General features: G+C 43.9%; 1 protein-coding gene across 1 annotated transcript in view; it reads left to right on the top strand.

The window, feature by feature from the left end:
• Positions 1-13312, top strand: part of EPHA4 (EPH receptor A4) — a gene marked incomplete at its 5' end in the record, with an annotated part of 103718 nt that overhangs the window by 50584 nt on the left and 39822 nt on the right. Inside the window, one exon of the mRNA XM_009584250.1 lies at positions 6501-6839. Within this exon, the coding sequence (XP_009582545.1) occupies positions 6501-6839 (339 nt within the window). The remainder of the gene's footprint in view (positions 1-6500; positions 6840-13312) is intronic.

Here is a 13312-nt window from a genome sequence, read left to right as displayed (position 1 = left end):
TTTCTTGTCATTTTATGGGACAACAAAGTCACTCGGGAGCTGTTTTGCTGGGAATCATTTCTTTCTCTTCTCCTTTCACTGTCCTTTAGTCCACGCCTCCTAACCATACCCTGTTGCTGAACTAAATTAACTGGTTTAGTGAAGACAGTATTCTTTATGTCAAACAAGTCTGTCTGGTCCAGTTGTAGAAAACTGTAATTGAATTTACTGCATACACCCACAGAGACTTTTAGAGAAGCACCTTGCTGGGCAGATCAGTAATAAAAAAGGAAGATGTAAAACCAGGGATATTAAAACCTTTGTCATAACCATTTAAATACAGTTCCCCAGCACTGTGCACTTACAGTTCTACTCTCAGATCCCAGGGTTAGTTTCCAGAGGTATTTTTCAGTTGCGTAGATCAGTTGGGTTTAAAGCTGTAGGGAGAAAGGGTGGGCTGACTTGGTTGGAGTCTATCTGCACGCCCAACAAATCATGCCTGTCTGCCTGTCTCGCTGGAGTCCCTCCAGCTCCCGGAGCCCAGCTTCAGCACGCCCTTTGGCAGGGGTTTGAGGTGTATGGAGTTTGTCAAGGGAGAGGCGCTCTCCTTTGGACCCGTGGCTTGGCGGCGGTGCTGAACTTGCAGTCCTGGTGCAGCCCGGTTAGACCCCATCCTTGGCACACTGAGGGTCCTGGTGTCTGTACTTTCCCTTTGGCATGCATGAAGGGCTGGGCGGGACCTGGAATATTCACTCAGTTGCAGCTAATCGTCTTTGTGCTATTTGCTTTTGAAATTGTTCATTGCGTTCAGGATAGACTTTCTTTTTCCTTGGCAGAATGATTTTGCCAGTTCCACTGGATTGAACCTCTTATAGTTGTACTGTTATCCTTTGGGGGCAGGAAGAAAGGGGCTTTGGGATAACTTCCTCAGCAGGATGGTATCCGAACAACAGGCAAACTTTGAGCCAACAACCTCTGATGGTCCCTTAGTGTGTAGGGCAGCTGATATAAATGCAAAACATTATTTTCCTTGCAAATAAACAGTTTGATGAAATGTCGTTATGCCCAGTCTTAATCTGCAGCCTGCTTTGCTTCACAGCCGTGGCCCCTTGCCATCTGCACCCCACAGGTGCCAGTTCAGTCCTGGATAGCGAGTTCATTACAGGGTCTTCACTGCGGAAGCTGTATGTGAGTCACTTTGGTGCTCAGACTGGACTTGATCCCTGGTATGAATCACAGAGGCTCCTTAACTATGCCCACAGAGACCTATAATCCACAGAGAGTTGGCACACAGGTAATGTAGCACACGGAGATGTCGTGTGGTCTGGAAGGTAGGAGGGAGCCCGTCAGGTGTTGATACGTGCCCTTGTCATGGTTTTCATCAAGCCTCTTATCAGACTTGCAGTGGCATGTGGGAGGCTTCTGACTGGAGAGGGACTTGAGTATTTTGTAGGAAGGGAGGGAGAGAAATACTGATGGATAAAAAGTGAAAATGCAGCCTGAGATTATGGTAAGAGTGCTAAAATACATCAGTCCTTTTAGGACAAGTAATGCTCATGCTATTAACCCCTTAAAAGCTCTAGTTTTCCTGAATATTCATTTGACATAGGTTACAACATTGTCCTTAAGACAAACAGATCTGCCTATTTGTGGGTGAAAGAGCAGATAGATATAATGGCTATAGCTTATTGCAGCAAGAGAAAGCCAAACAATCTCCATTGCCCAATACATTTAAGTAAATCTAATAGGAGGGTTGAGGCAGATAGCAAGATTAGCTTGACAAAGATTATTTGTTGCTAAACAGACTCTTCAGTGTTTCCCTCAGCCCCAACACACACAATGAACTGCTCCACCCAGGGCCTTTCCATTTGCTTCATGGCTCAGTTGATTTTGATGGGTTTATTGTGAAGCAAGATTTATGGAGCCCCAGGAAAGAATAAAATTAAAAACTTCCGTTCCCAGTGCTCCCTCAGAGGAGTCCCCTGTGTCCACTCATGGTGCTGGTAAATGGGCTGGGTGAGGGATCCGGCTTTCAGGCCCCACGATCAAACCGTGTCCTCTTTGCAGTCCCCCGACGGGACACGTGTGAGCGGCTCTGCAGATCCATCTCTCAGGTTCTGTTGTCTTGGGCAAGGAAAGCGAGAGCACTTGGCTTCCTAACATCATAAAATGAACTTTAAAATTTGTTGTTTTACAAAATAAAAAGGTCTGGATTTTTTTTTTTTTTCTTCTGTAGGGACTGTCACATTTTTAAGCTCTTCTGGGCTGTGTGGCACTACTAGCTCCATCCTTCCAGAGTGCCGAATGGCTCATGCAATAGCATGCTTCCATCAGCAGGAGTTTTAAGAAAAATGCTGTAAATCATGGGGTTCGGGACAAAATCACAGACATTGGCACCAGTTTCAGTGGCGCAGCTCCTTGTCTCCCCTCTCATCTGCCTTGTAGCTAGATTTTTCTGCAGGAGGACAGAGGGTTTGTATGAGGGCGGTGGTCTGGCCGACAGGACGCTGTTCCTGCAGGACCCTGCTAGCTGGGTTCATCTTGAAACAGCGCTGGCATTTCCAGCCTGCCACAGCCCTGAAAGGGTTTTCATCTCATCTATCGCAGCGGCTCTGTTGTTAGAAACAAAGCAAATCCTGATCACCATTGAAGGAGCAGATACGCCCTGTGTTGTAACATCTGAAACCAGGCCCATCAATCTGAAACTCCCCCCACTCCCAGTGCCAACAGCTCCATTGATGACTATGCTCCAGAAAGAAAAGAAATTGCTTTTCCCCTCACTGTAATGTCAGCCCACCATTTGGAGACTCCCCCGCATCTTCCTTTTCATGCTGGAGGTGGTGCACTCATCTCTGTGACCTGCAAGCATCTGCTTCCCTGGTTTTCCGCTTCATTGCGTCTCTGTTTAGACACTGCAATGCCCTGTCCCACATACTAATTACTGACTTTTTGCTTCTGAGGAGCTTGATTCATTCTGGCACATTTTCCCACGTGAAACTGGACCTAGAGCCTTGGAAAATATCTTAATGGACATCAGAGTAAGTCTGAGTTTAACCCCAAACTGGCTGCTGTATCTGAGCTAAGAGGCACCTCTTCCAGACCGTAACTGTGGCAGTATGAACCTTCCTTGCGTGGAGTACTTTGCTTCACGAATATCCCCCTGCAATGAGGGCAGCCCTGGCAGAGCCAGGCGTTGCTCAGGGAGGGCAGGTGTTTGCACGGGCGCCACCTTACCTCAGCTCTCCTGGCCGTGCTCCGAGTCGATGCTCTCGCTTGTGTGATTGCAGCAAGTGAACGCTCTGTAAGAAAACTCCTTTTGCTTTTTCTCGCTGTAAAGCTCTTGCTGTTTCCCACAGGAGCAGGGCTTGCTGCTGCCAGCTACTGAACAGCCTCTGGGAGGACACACGTCCTCAGCTCCCACCGGCTCCGGCAGCCGCTCTGGCGAGGTCAGACCTTCGCTGCACAGCATGGACTTAGGCTTGCAGTCTACTGAGGCTGCTAGTTTCCTCCAGAGGCTTTTGTTTGTTCTCCTGCCTCCTTGACAGTGTGGAGGGACAAATGTTGTCACCTTGTGCACCTGCCTGCCCTGAAGAGAGTGCCCTGGTGTGAGGCAGTTTGGGGAGTTCTGGGGTAGATGGGGTTTAGATCAGTTCCTGCTCAGCAGTTCCTGCGCTGCCGCTCGAGTTCATGATTTCAGGAGCGTCTTCCACCTCATTGCGCTCGGAGTGTATTTTTGAAAAGGAGGCTTGTGTATTTGCAGGCTAAGCAGAGACCGCTTTCTCCTCTGCAGGGGAGCTGGCAAACCCAGCTTTTGGGGGAAGGAGAGCTGTTCATGGGGCAGAGGCACAGGGCTAAGACTTGGGAGAGTTGTGACCAATGCCCAGATGTGCAAAGCACGTCTTGTGTGCCCTTGTCGTCTCACCACATCTCTCTCTACCTCAGTTTCCATGTGATGAACAGAGATTAAGAACAGTTTCTTTCCCTTTTTTTCTCTGCTAGTTTGTAAGCATTTTTGGAGCAGGAAACGTCTCTTACTGTGTTTGGTAACTGATCTTTGAATAAAAGGGTTTTGTCCTTAGGAGTCCTAAATGCTGCCAGTGTATAAATAAAAGTAATGAATGGCAGCCCGGTTGTGCAGCAGGCAGGACGGCTCCCCATCGCAGGGGCTGGCCCGGGCTCTCTCTTCTCCTTGCAGTAATTTTACCTGTCAGTCCCGATTAACTCGGAAACTGTTTCAAAGATTTGGCAGGAAGGGAGGATTTCCCTCTTTTCAAAATGAGTATATTAATTTCGTATTTCTGAAGTGAGCACAGAGAAACAATCCTTGCTCAGCCACTCTTGCAGCAGAGGCCTTTCATTTAGGTACTGAAGATAACTAGATATATTTGACCTCTATGTAATTTAAGACTCTCTTCTTAACCTACCTGCCTCTTCTAAAATAAAAGTCCTGTCTCCTGTTGAACATGTGTTACACCCTGGCGGCTTCAAGCACAGACCCAAGGACGTGATGCAGCCCTCAAAACCTTGTCCTACACGGTGTGCTCAGGTCTCAGGCTTTCTTTTAGATGCACCTGATGAATCGAGGCAGCCAGAATTAATCTTCATCATAGTCACCTCTTAATGGCTTAACCTCTTCGCTGCTATGCTTGAGTCACTTTGTAATTTCAGCAGAATTTCACCATAATGTATTTGGTTCTCATCTTACCCTGATGGCTGTTTTTATCTTTGGCATACGATAGATTATAATTGATTTATTTATACATTTAATGAAACTATTGGTGCTGGCTGAATTTTTTTCCAGTTTCATAACATTTGACAAATAACAAGAATGGAAAACGTAGAACGAAACTTGTCCCTTCCTTTTCTGCCAGGAGATCTGGTTGAACTTCTTTTTAATTCCAACCATCAAATGTATTTTGATAAAATTTAAGAAGCTTTCACAAGCTCTCCTGTGTCTTGAATAAAAATTGAATTTGTGAATTTCTACAAAATTATTTCCAGTATTTTTCTGGTAATAATATTTGTATTTAAAGCTCTAACTATGAGTAATTACTAAGGACTGCTATTTTTACTGTATTCCGGTTTGGATCATTACATTTTGCAAGCTTTGTTCTCACTCTCTGTTTCATTTCTATTCCATACAGTATTTACCTTATGTCCTGTCCCAATGTATTGCATCTGTAGTCAGAGCGCCCTCGTGCTCTACCCCAGAATAGGCTGCCTTTCGATGATCAGTGAAGCTTTTTGTGATGTGTAAAATACCCATCCATTTCATGGGGTTGCTCTGAATCATCCTTGTTAAATTTAAGGGTACAAAAAGTGTGTCTCACCACAACTGTATTGAAATTAGATTAAGAGTCACAGGATTAGCTCTTCTGCATTTTCAATGTGCTTATTGGTTTTGGGCCTGTGGGGATTTAAGCATATAAATAAGATTTCTGCCTGTGCCTTGGTTACAGAGCGAGGCAGGGCACTGCTGGAGGCAGTTTGCCCGGTTGGGCAGAACCGACCATTGCAGTCCCAGCGGGTTGCTGAGGGTGCCGGGAGGAGCTGCCTCCTGCGGGCTCTGCTCCGCTCCTTCCCTGCGCCCAGCTCTGCCCCTCTCCTGCCCAGGGAGGTCCTCCCCAGCCTGCCTTCGTCTCTGTCCCCAAATCCCACAGTCCCCATGCTGGAACCAGCTGGGAACTGTTTGGCAGCCTGTTTACGAGTCTTGAAGTCTGCTGTCGCTGTGGTGCAAGAGCTGACCTTGTGTCTCTGATTCAGCCTTATTTCCAAGCTTTCTGTACGGACTCTTGTTCCTGACCAGTTTTCTTGTACCAGCTCTTCTTTTAGCTGCTCACCATATTTTCCTCTCCAGTTCTTTCACGTTCTCCAGCACTCCCCTATTGTAGCCTTTATTTTCCCTCCTTCAAAGCCTTAGTTCTGTGTCCGGCTTTCTACTCAAATCTCCTTCCTGCATCCCAAAGCGTCATGTACAGCTCCCTGCTGGATGGGCTTCAGTGTTCACTGAATGTGATCTGACATCAACTTGTCTGGAAAATATTGCACTTCTATCCTTAAGAAGAAAATATCGGGAGATCAACAATTTCAGTGAGGCTCTGCCTGTACATAATGGGGGACCTTAAAAATCTCAAGTGAAGGAGGATTTTGTGCATTTGATGCTTTGCTCGGGAGATCATGGAAAAATGAATGTAAAATATATAAATTTTAAGTTTTTCATAACAAGTATAAATAGTGAAAGTGAAAAAACCCCACTCTTGTTTAATTGCAGTACTGGGCTTTCAGGCTCATTTAGAGCTGGAAAATACTGTTAATTCATCAGATGAAAAGATCAGAGTTTGACTTATCAGCTAATTTTTCACCGTCATTAAGAACACGGAGAAGTAAAATTCTGTGTGGTCTCCACTGTCCTTGACTTAACTGGGAGTTGCACACGCTCAGTATCACCCAGGACCCTAAGTCTGGAGATACTATATAAGGTTTTTCCAGTTACTAAAAACATGTGGACTTTTTCTTTCTAGGCCCTCCGTCTGCTCCCCAGAACCTGATTTCCAATGTCAATGAGACATCGGTGAACTTGGAGTGGAGCCCCCCCCAGAACAAAGGTGGTCGGGAAGACATCTCCTACAATGTGGTATGCAAGCGGTGTGGTGCCGGCGACCTCAGCCGCTGCCGGTCCTGTGGCAGTGGTGTGCACTTCAGCCCCCAGCAGAACGGCTTGAAAACCACCAAAGTCTCCATTACTGACCTCCTGGCACACACTAACTACACCTTTGAAGTCTGGGCGATGAATGGCGTGTCCAAGCAAAATCCCAGCCAGGACCAAGCTGTGTCAGTCACTGTGACAACTAACCAAGCGGGTAGGAACCTTAACACAAATTCTCTTCCTCTCTCTCTGCCTGTTTTTTAGGAAAGCTGTGATTTCCATTACATTTAGCATTAGCAAATGAATGCAAGGAGCCCTAAGATGTGTAACTGGGTCAAACCCTTATTTTCTGGTTATTTATATGGATAGTTTAAATTCTTTAGAGCTAGGAAAACAGAGGAGGGTTTGACTCCTGTAGCTGGGAGCAGAGCTCTGCTGCAGCATGCTGTGAGGACACTGGGAGGCATTCAGCAGAAGCAGAACAGCACAGCCGCCCTGGGCGATGCGAGGGGACAGAGCCAGGGCTGCCAGCGGCTCGGCCCTTTGTCGGGGAGACCCTGCACGTGGACACAAATATGCCCTTGGTGTTTACAGAGGGCAAAATATGCACTTGGGGAGCACAGGATTGTACTTCTGCCTCCTTCCAAAAAGGGCTGCGTAAGATTCAAGTAGAAGAAGAATGAGTTGGTGCTCCCTTGCCTGCCTGCTCTCTCTCCTCTCCCTGCAAAGTCAACTAGATTCTGTCCTATTGTTAAATAAATACCTCCTTAACCTGCTGCTAACAACGTTTCAATTGATCAGAGCTGGCATTACTTTAGAAATCCTATGTGAGCTTTACTCTTCATGCTGGCCGAGTTTTGCGTTTCACTCATCTGGGAGAGTGAAATACCATTTCTGTTTATATCTGATTATTTCAGATACCCTAGGCAGTTCTACTTTTTTCAGTCCCCTGTGCTTGACCTAGTAAAGGCTGCTGCAGCAGATTGCGGTTTAGTTTTGATGATCATTCATGTGATTTTTTTTCTGTAGTTACATGAAAACAACTTCTTGTTTGCAGCTAGCTAGGGTTTCAAGCCCAGGATTCCAGTTGAATTTTTAATTTAATGCACAAAATTATATACATTTGAATAGGACACACTTCTATATGCAAATTAGATATCCAGACTGTTAGACTGGCTACAAGACCATCAAATCTGTTACCTAATCGCTCACAGTGCTGATTGCCTTCAAGTCCCGCAGATGTTGCAGGCATTCAGCACCTTAGAGCATAGTTTACAGGGCTATCATTTATGTTAGTCTTATGGTGCATGGGACAATATTAATATTTTATATTTTGATAGTACTGGACTATATAAATATTTTGAATTCTGTTTCCTAATAGATGCATGTGAAAAATAGGTATGCGTAGTTTAAATCTACAAATGTTAGCTGTAGTCCAGACACTTCAATATTAACAGTGGGAGATACATTCAATATTGCAGTGACAGTTACAAGCAAAATTGTCAAGTCCACGCTGAAGCGCCTTTGAAAATCTGGTCCAGTGTTTTTTGTTCTTTACACACACAGTTGACAGCATCTCTTTTAAATTATGATTCAAAAATTCAAACTATTGCTTTGCGTAGTGAAAAGAAGACTAATAGAGAACAGGGGCTATTACAGAGTCTTGGGAGAAAGCTGTGGGAGAATGCTGTCATACGCTATACGAAAAGAGAAGGTTGAGAACAGCAGCAGGACAGTGTTTTTGTGCTATGAATGCCTAGCAAAGAGAGTATTTCTGACTGATTTTGGCATGTGTAAGGATTAGTGGATGCATATATGCATGAATAAGTGAGTGGGATCCATCTACCGTGTGAAAATGCTACCATCTTATGCTTTAATATGCAAACCAAAATCTGATTGAATATGCAAATAAGAATTGATTTTGTTTATTATCCATGAGTAGCAGTTCTTCACATCAGGAAATTCACATTTTTGCCAACATTTCCAATTATGAAACATGCCCAGTCTATCAAATGCTTCAGAGGGCTGGAGAAAACTGCTGGTACAAATGATAATTAACTCCAAGGTGCCGGTGTTGTCCCGTTTTTCATACGATTTTGTGTATTCTGCTGCATAGAAGATTTAAATAGAAATGTGTGGCCTAAACCTACAGATCTCAACTGAGATAAATAGTTCTTACATACGCAAATAATGCCATTGATTTCAGTGAAACTGCTTGCTTGAGTAAAGGTTTGTAAAGTTGGACCCTTGGGTTTTACAAGTACTGATCTGTTTAATCATTGTAAATGTGTGTCTGGGGTGCATTAAAATTCTTGTCCCACTTATTTTCTTTCACTATCTCTCATTATAAAGAAATCATGTCATGATAGAGCATTGCCACAGGCTTGGTTTTGATCTTGCACCTTTCTTACACTAATGTAAAGCTGCCTTGATTTCTTTGCAGCAATTTCTAAATTCAGACTAGAGCCAAGCTTGTCCTTTATTTCCCTGTTTTGCTAATAAGAATGAAACTACGAACACTGAAAACCTGTAAATGACTTTATTGTTTTTGCTGTCGATGCTTGTGCTTTCCAACAATTGATAGAAAAAAAAATGTTGTTAATGTGGTTCTTTAGATATGAGCCGTGCTTTTGGGTCATATTCTGGGGAATTTGCTGAAATTGTTTGCAAGAGGTGCATCTTCGAGTTAAATTCAGTAGGGATGATAAGTATGCAAGGGACTAGGAAATCCTTCCTCTTAACAGCAGTCTCAAATTGACCTTCCAAATATGCAACCGTATAATCTGGAGGAAATATACAGAAATTTTAAAACGCAGTTTTTAATGTCAGAATCGGAAATCCGAATATTTGTATGTTTGCTTGCACTGGTGCCAGCCCCTACAGAAGGTATGCATTTGGAGACGGGCAGAAAGCAATGAGAAATCAGTTACTGGTATTCAGTACAAAATTGAAGAAATGTGTTGCAATGACATAAAAGGTGCAGTTGAAAGGCACAGGTGTTTTTTTGTTTGCTTTTGCCATTTTCTCCTGGAGATAATAAAATGAGGCAGTTTACTTTCCCCCTTTGTTTAGAAACTCTTTTCAGTTTCCAATACTGAAGAAAAATGTTTAAATGAAAATAAGCTTTTGCCATTCAAAGTAGGCTCAAAAAGCATTTGAAAAAGTATTTTTCCTGCTTCCTTTGAAAAGGTCCTGGGCTTTATAGCTTTTTTTTTCCTAAAAGAGAGAAGCTGAATTTCAGGCTTTGAACCAAGTAAAAATTTCTGTCTCCTAGTGAAATACTTCCATGTTGTGACATTTTAAGACTTTTGAATGGTGAATTCAGCTTGCTATTCTCAATATTTAGTATAATAATTTTTTTGAGTTTTTTGAGATGGGAACCATCACTCTTTTCCCATATAAGATTAAAAAGAAATTAAAAAAGCAAAGGATGGGACACTGAGCTGTTGAAATTTGGAGCCAGTGCCCTTAGCACAATGAGTACTGGGAAATGCTGATATTAAGGGTCTCCACCAGCAGTGGTGACTTTTGTGGCTTTCTGTTTTCGATCAAATGAAATCAGCGCTTTGTCCATCTTTTAAAAATGTGAAATGACTTGTGGAAGAGATGCAAACCAGCAATTCTCATGCGATGCTGCTAGGAGAAGCTAATTTCAATGAGAAACCCTACCAGGCAGTTGACTGAATAGCTCAAAAATCTCTGGGCTCTTTTTTTTTTCCGCTAAGGATAATGCTGCGAAGCTGTTCAAAATTAAAAGTAAATCTCTCTATAAAGAGACCTTGTTCACAGCAAGCAGGAAGCTTTTGTTTTTTTGAAGAGGCACTGAACAGTTTATATTTTTATTAAAGATTACAGCCGAGCTGTTTAGGTCTCCAACCTGACAGGCAGGGCTACTGCTGAGTCCGTCTGTGTGCATGTCCGAGGGGGCTGCACCGCAAGGACGAGGTTTTGCACGGATGCTAAAGGCGTTCATAAGGCAGGGGAGCAGTGGTAGGGGGGAAGCCTGCACAAGCTCTAGATGAGATTTAAAATCCAAATGCTTTATGCTGCTTGCTTTCCTCCCTTCTTTTTGTTTGCATTTTATGAAGGATGGGTGTCCTTCTTGCTCCTTTGCTTGTTGGAGTTAAAACGGTTGACTTCTGAATAAACAGATTGCCTGGTGATTTGTTACCTTGTTAGGTTACCTTGGGCTTGGTGCTTCCTTAAGTGAACCAGCACAGCTAGATGGAGGCAGGATGTGCCAATTAGGATGAAAATACAAATAAATAAACTTACTCTTTCTCCCATTGCATCAGACTGGATGTTTTCAAGCTGCCTGTGCTCAGGATCAAGAACTGATCTTTCTTATGAATATCTCAGGCTCTCTGTCCCATTTTTCCTTCTTTCTGTTCTCGCTCCTCTCCCTGGCTCTTTTGTCTCTGTGATCCCCCACACCTTGCCTGTCTAGCTGTCTGTTCGCCTGTCTCGAAGCTGCTTCATCTTGGGGGCAGAGCGGTGTGGCTGGCTGCGCTGCAGTCCTTCCCCCCCTCTTCTGTATGCTCCCCCGGTCCCTCACGTCACTCAGAGCCCTGCGGTTGTTCAGTATCCATTTCCAGGCAGGAACTAAAATGGGTCACGGTGCCACCAGGACTTCAGCACTGAGAAGACCCGCGTGAATCCAGTATTCTTCTGGGACAGGTTGCAGTTGTGGTGACCAAACTGTGATGAACCCGAAATATTGACATTCAGTGCAGGGAAGGAAAATGTCAGCTGTTACTCAGGTTTATTTCGCCTTTAGGTTTGTTTGTTGTTTATGTTCTTAATTCCATTACTAAAAGGAAAAAAAAATCTGAAGGATCCTGATCCTTTGAGGATGATTGTGTTTTAAGTTAGAAATGTTGCGGGGGGGGAAGAAGTGGGAGTTATTTGCTTCCAGATGACTCACAAGTTCTACTGGACTTTCTGGTAGGGGAATATATATTCCCATTTTGCATTTCGGTGTGTCTTCTTTGAAAGCCCACGTTTCCTTTCAAATGCTGATTAGCATTCCTCACGTGTTGTACAGAACAGCACAGAAAATGCATATGAGGTCTTACATTCTGCCAGTGTGGTTTAGCCCGTGCAGAGCTAGATTTGCAGTCAGTAAAAATTCACGGACGTACATTGCCCTTGGTCAGTGTGCACTCCTCATATTGACAAAGTAATAGATGCTCAGGCAGATCAAAAGCAAAACATGCCAAGGCCGGGAAACCTAAGGTTTTCCGTATTTTCTTTTTAATGTGCTACTTTCCTGGATATTTATAACTTATCTATAAAGAATTGCTCTGTAGTGAAACATCAAAAGACATTGTTAAGTAGATTTCAGTCGCAGAGCTTTCTTTAAGTGACTGCATGAATACCCTTAAACTACTACTAGAAAATAAAATTAACAGATACTCTGAAGATCGATCGATCCATCTGATTCTCTAAACTCCATCATGTTCGTGGAGTATAGTTCTGGTTTCAGTATAAATAACAGTAAATCATTTCTGTTTGCTGAGAGGGAACATAACATTTTTTCATTTTGTATGTGGTGATATTTATGTGCATATTGAGAATCTAATCGATAAGGAGGTGGTAAAAGAAGTTAATTTTGCTTTCAAAAATAGCAAGGTCTGTAGTTGTTCAGAGTGCTGTAGTTTTATGCTCAGCTCTTGCAAAAATTGTCCTTTTTTTTAATGCAGTCCTGGTGATGAGCTGTTTATTGTTGTGTTGAAACATAATTTTGAAGGGCCGTATAACCCCAAGGAGGATGTCATCTCCAAATAGCCGGGGAAGGAGCTCTGTGAACTTGAAGACAGGATTCATCATACAGTTGTGTCAAAGTTTCACAGACCCTCTAAAATAGCGTAAGCTGGCAAAATAAGTAGTTTTCTGTTTTGACACTAGCCTTCCCTAGTGCCTGCTGAGGATATCGGGAGGCTCGTCAGGTCTCCCCTCTCGTGGCTGGTGGGTTTTCCAGTCCGGCTCCCTGCCTGGCTCCCTTGGGTGGGGCGAGGATGGGGTAGTGCTGGTGAGGTTTAGGGCGCTGAGGAGAGCAGGATTAAGGTGCTGGGACAGGCTGTTACTAGGCGAGCGTTTTGGACCAGTTGGAAAGTGTTGAATGGCCTAACCTGGAAGCTGTGAATGTGGGCGAGTTTGTGTCTTTGCTCAAACAGGGGAGTGCGTGGCATGCCAGATGTTGGGCACAGCAAGTACCTGGCTGTAGCCCTCTCAGACATCCAGAAGTCAATTCAAATTTTTTTTTTTTTTTTTTTTTTTTTCCTTCTTCAAAGTACTTGCTACCAGCATGGTCCCACCCTTTCCAGTTACTTGTTCCCGGTGGCCAAAGGATACAAATGGCCTGTTCCTGGTCCTTTTACAGGCACGCAGACCTGTGCACGTAGCTGGGTGTGTATAAACAGTCGCAGCACCCTGGCCACCCAGTTCCCCGCAAGCCTGATTTGAAATAATCTCTTTGCAAACATCTGGATACATGCCAGATGTCCAGAGCATGGGATGTATGTGATACTTCTAGCTGCTGCATTCTTTTTTCTGCAAAATGTCAGGGTAATGGAAAAGGGGACTTGCAAAGGGGTGTTTTTATTTTGCTTTAAAAGTGGTTTTACTAAGGATGATGGATCAGCAGTCTCCTTGTTCCTCAGACGGAGCTGTGTCAAGCGTGAATTC

The sequence above is a fragment of the Fulmarus glacialis genome, unplaced genomic scaffold (assembly GCF_000690835.1).
Source record: "Fulmarus glacialis isolate BGI_N327 unplaced genomic scaffold, ASM69083v1 scaffold24528, whole genome shotgun sequence".
Lineage (NCBI taxonomy): Eukaryota > Metazoa > Chordata > Aves > Procellariiformes > Procellariidae > Fulmarus > Fulmarus glacialis.
Note: the sequence above shows the minus strand (reverse complement) of the source record. Positions and strands in the feature narration are given on the sequence as shown.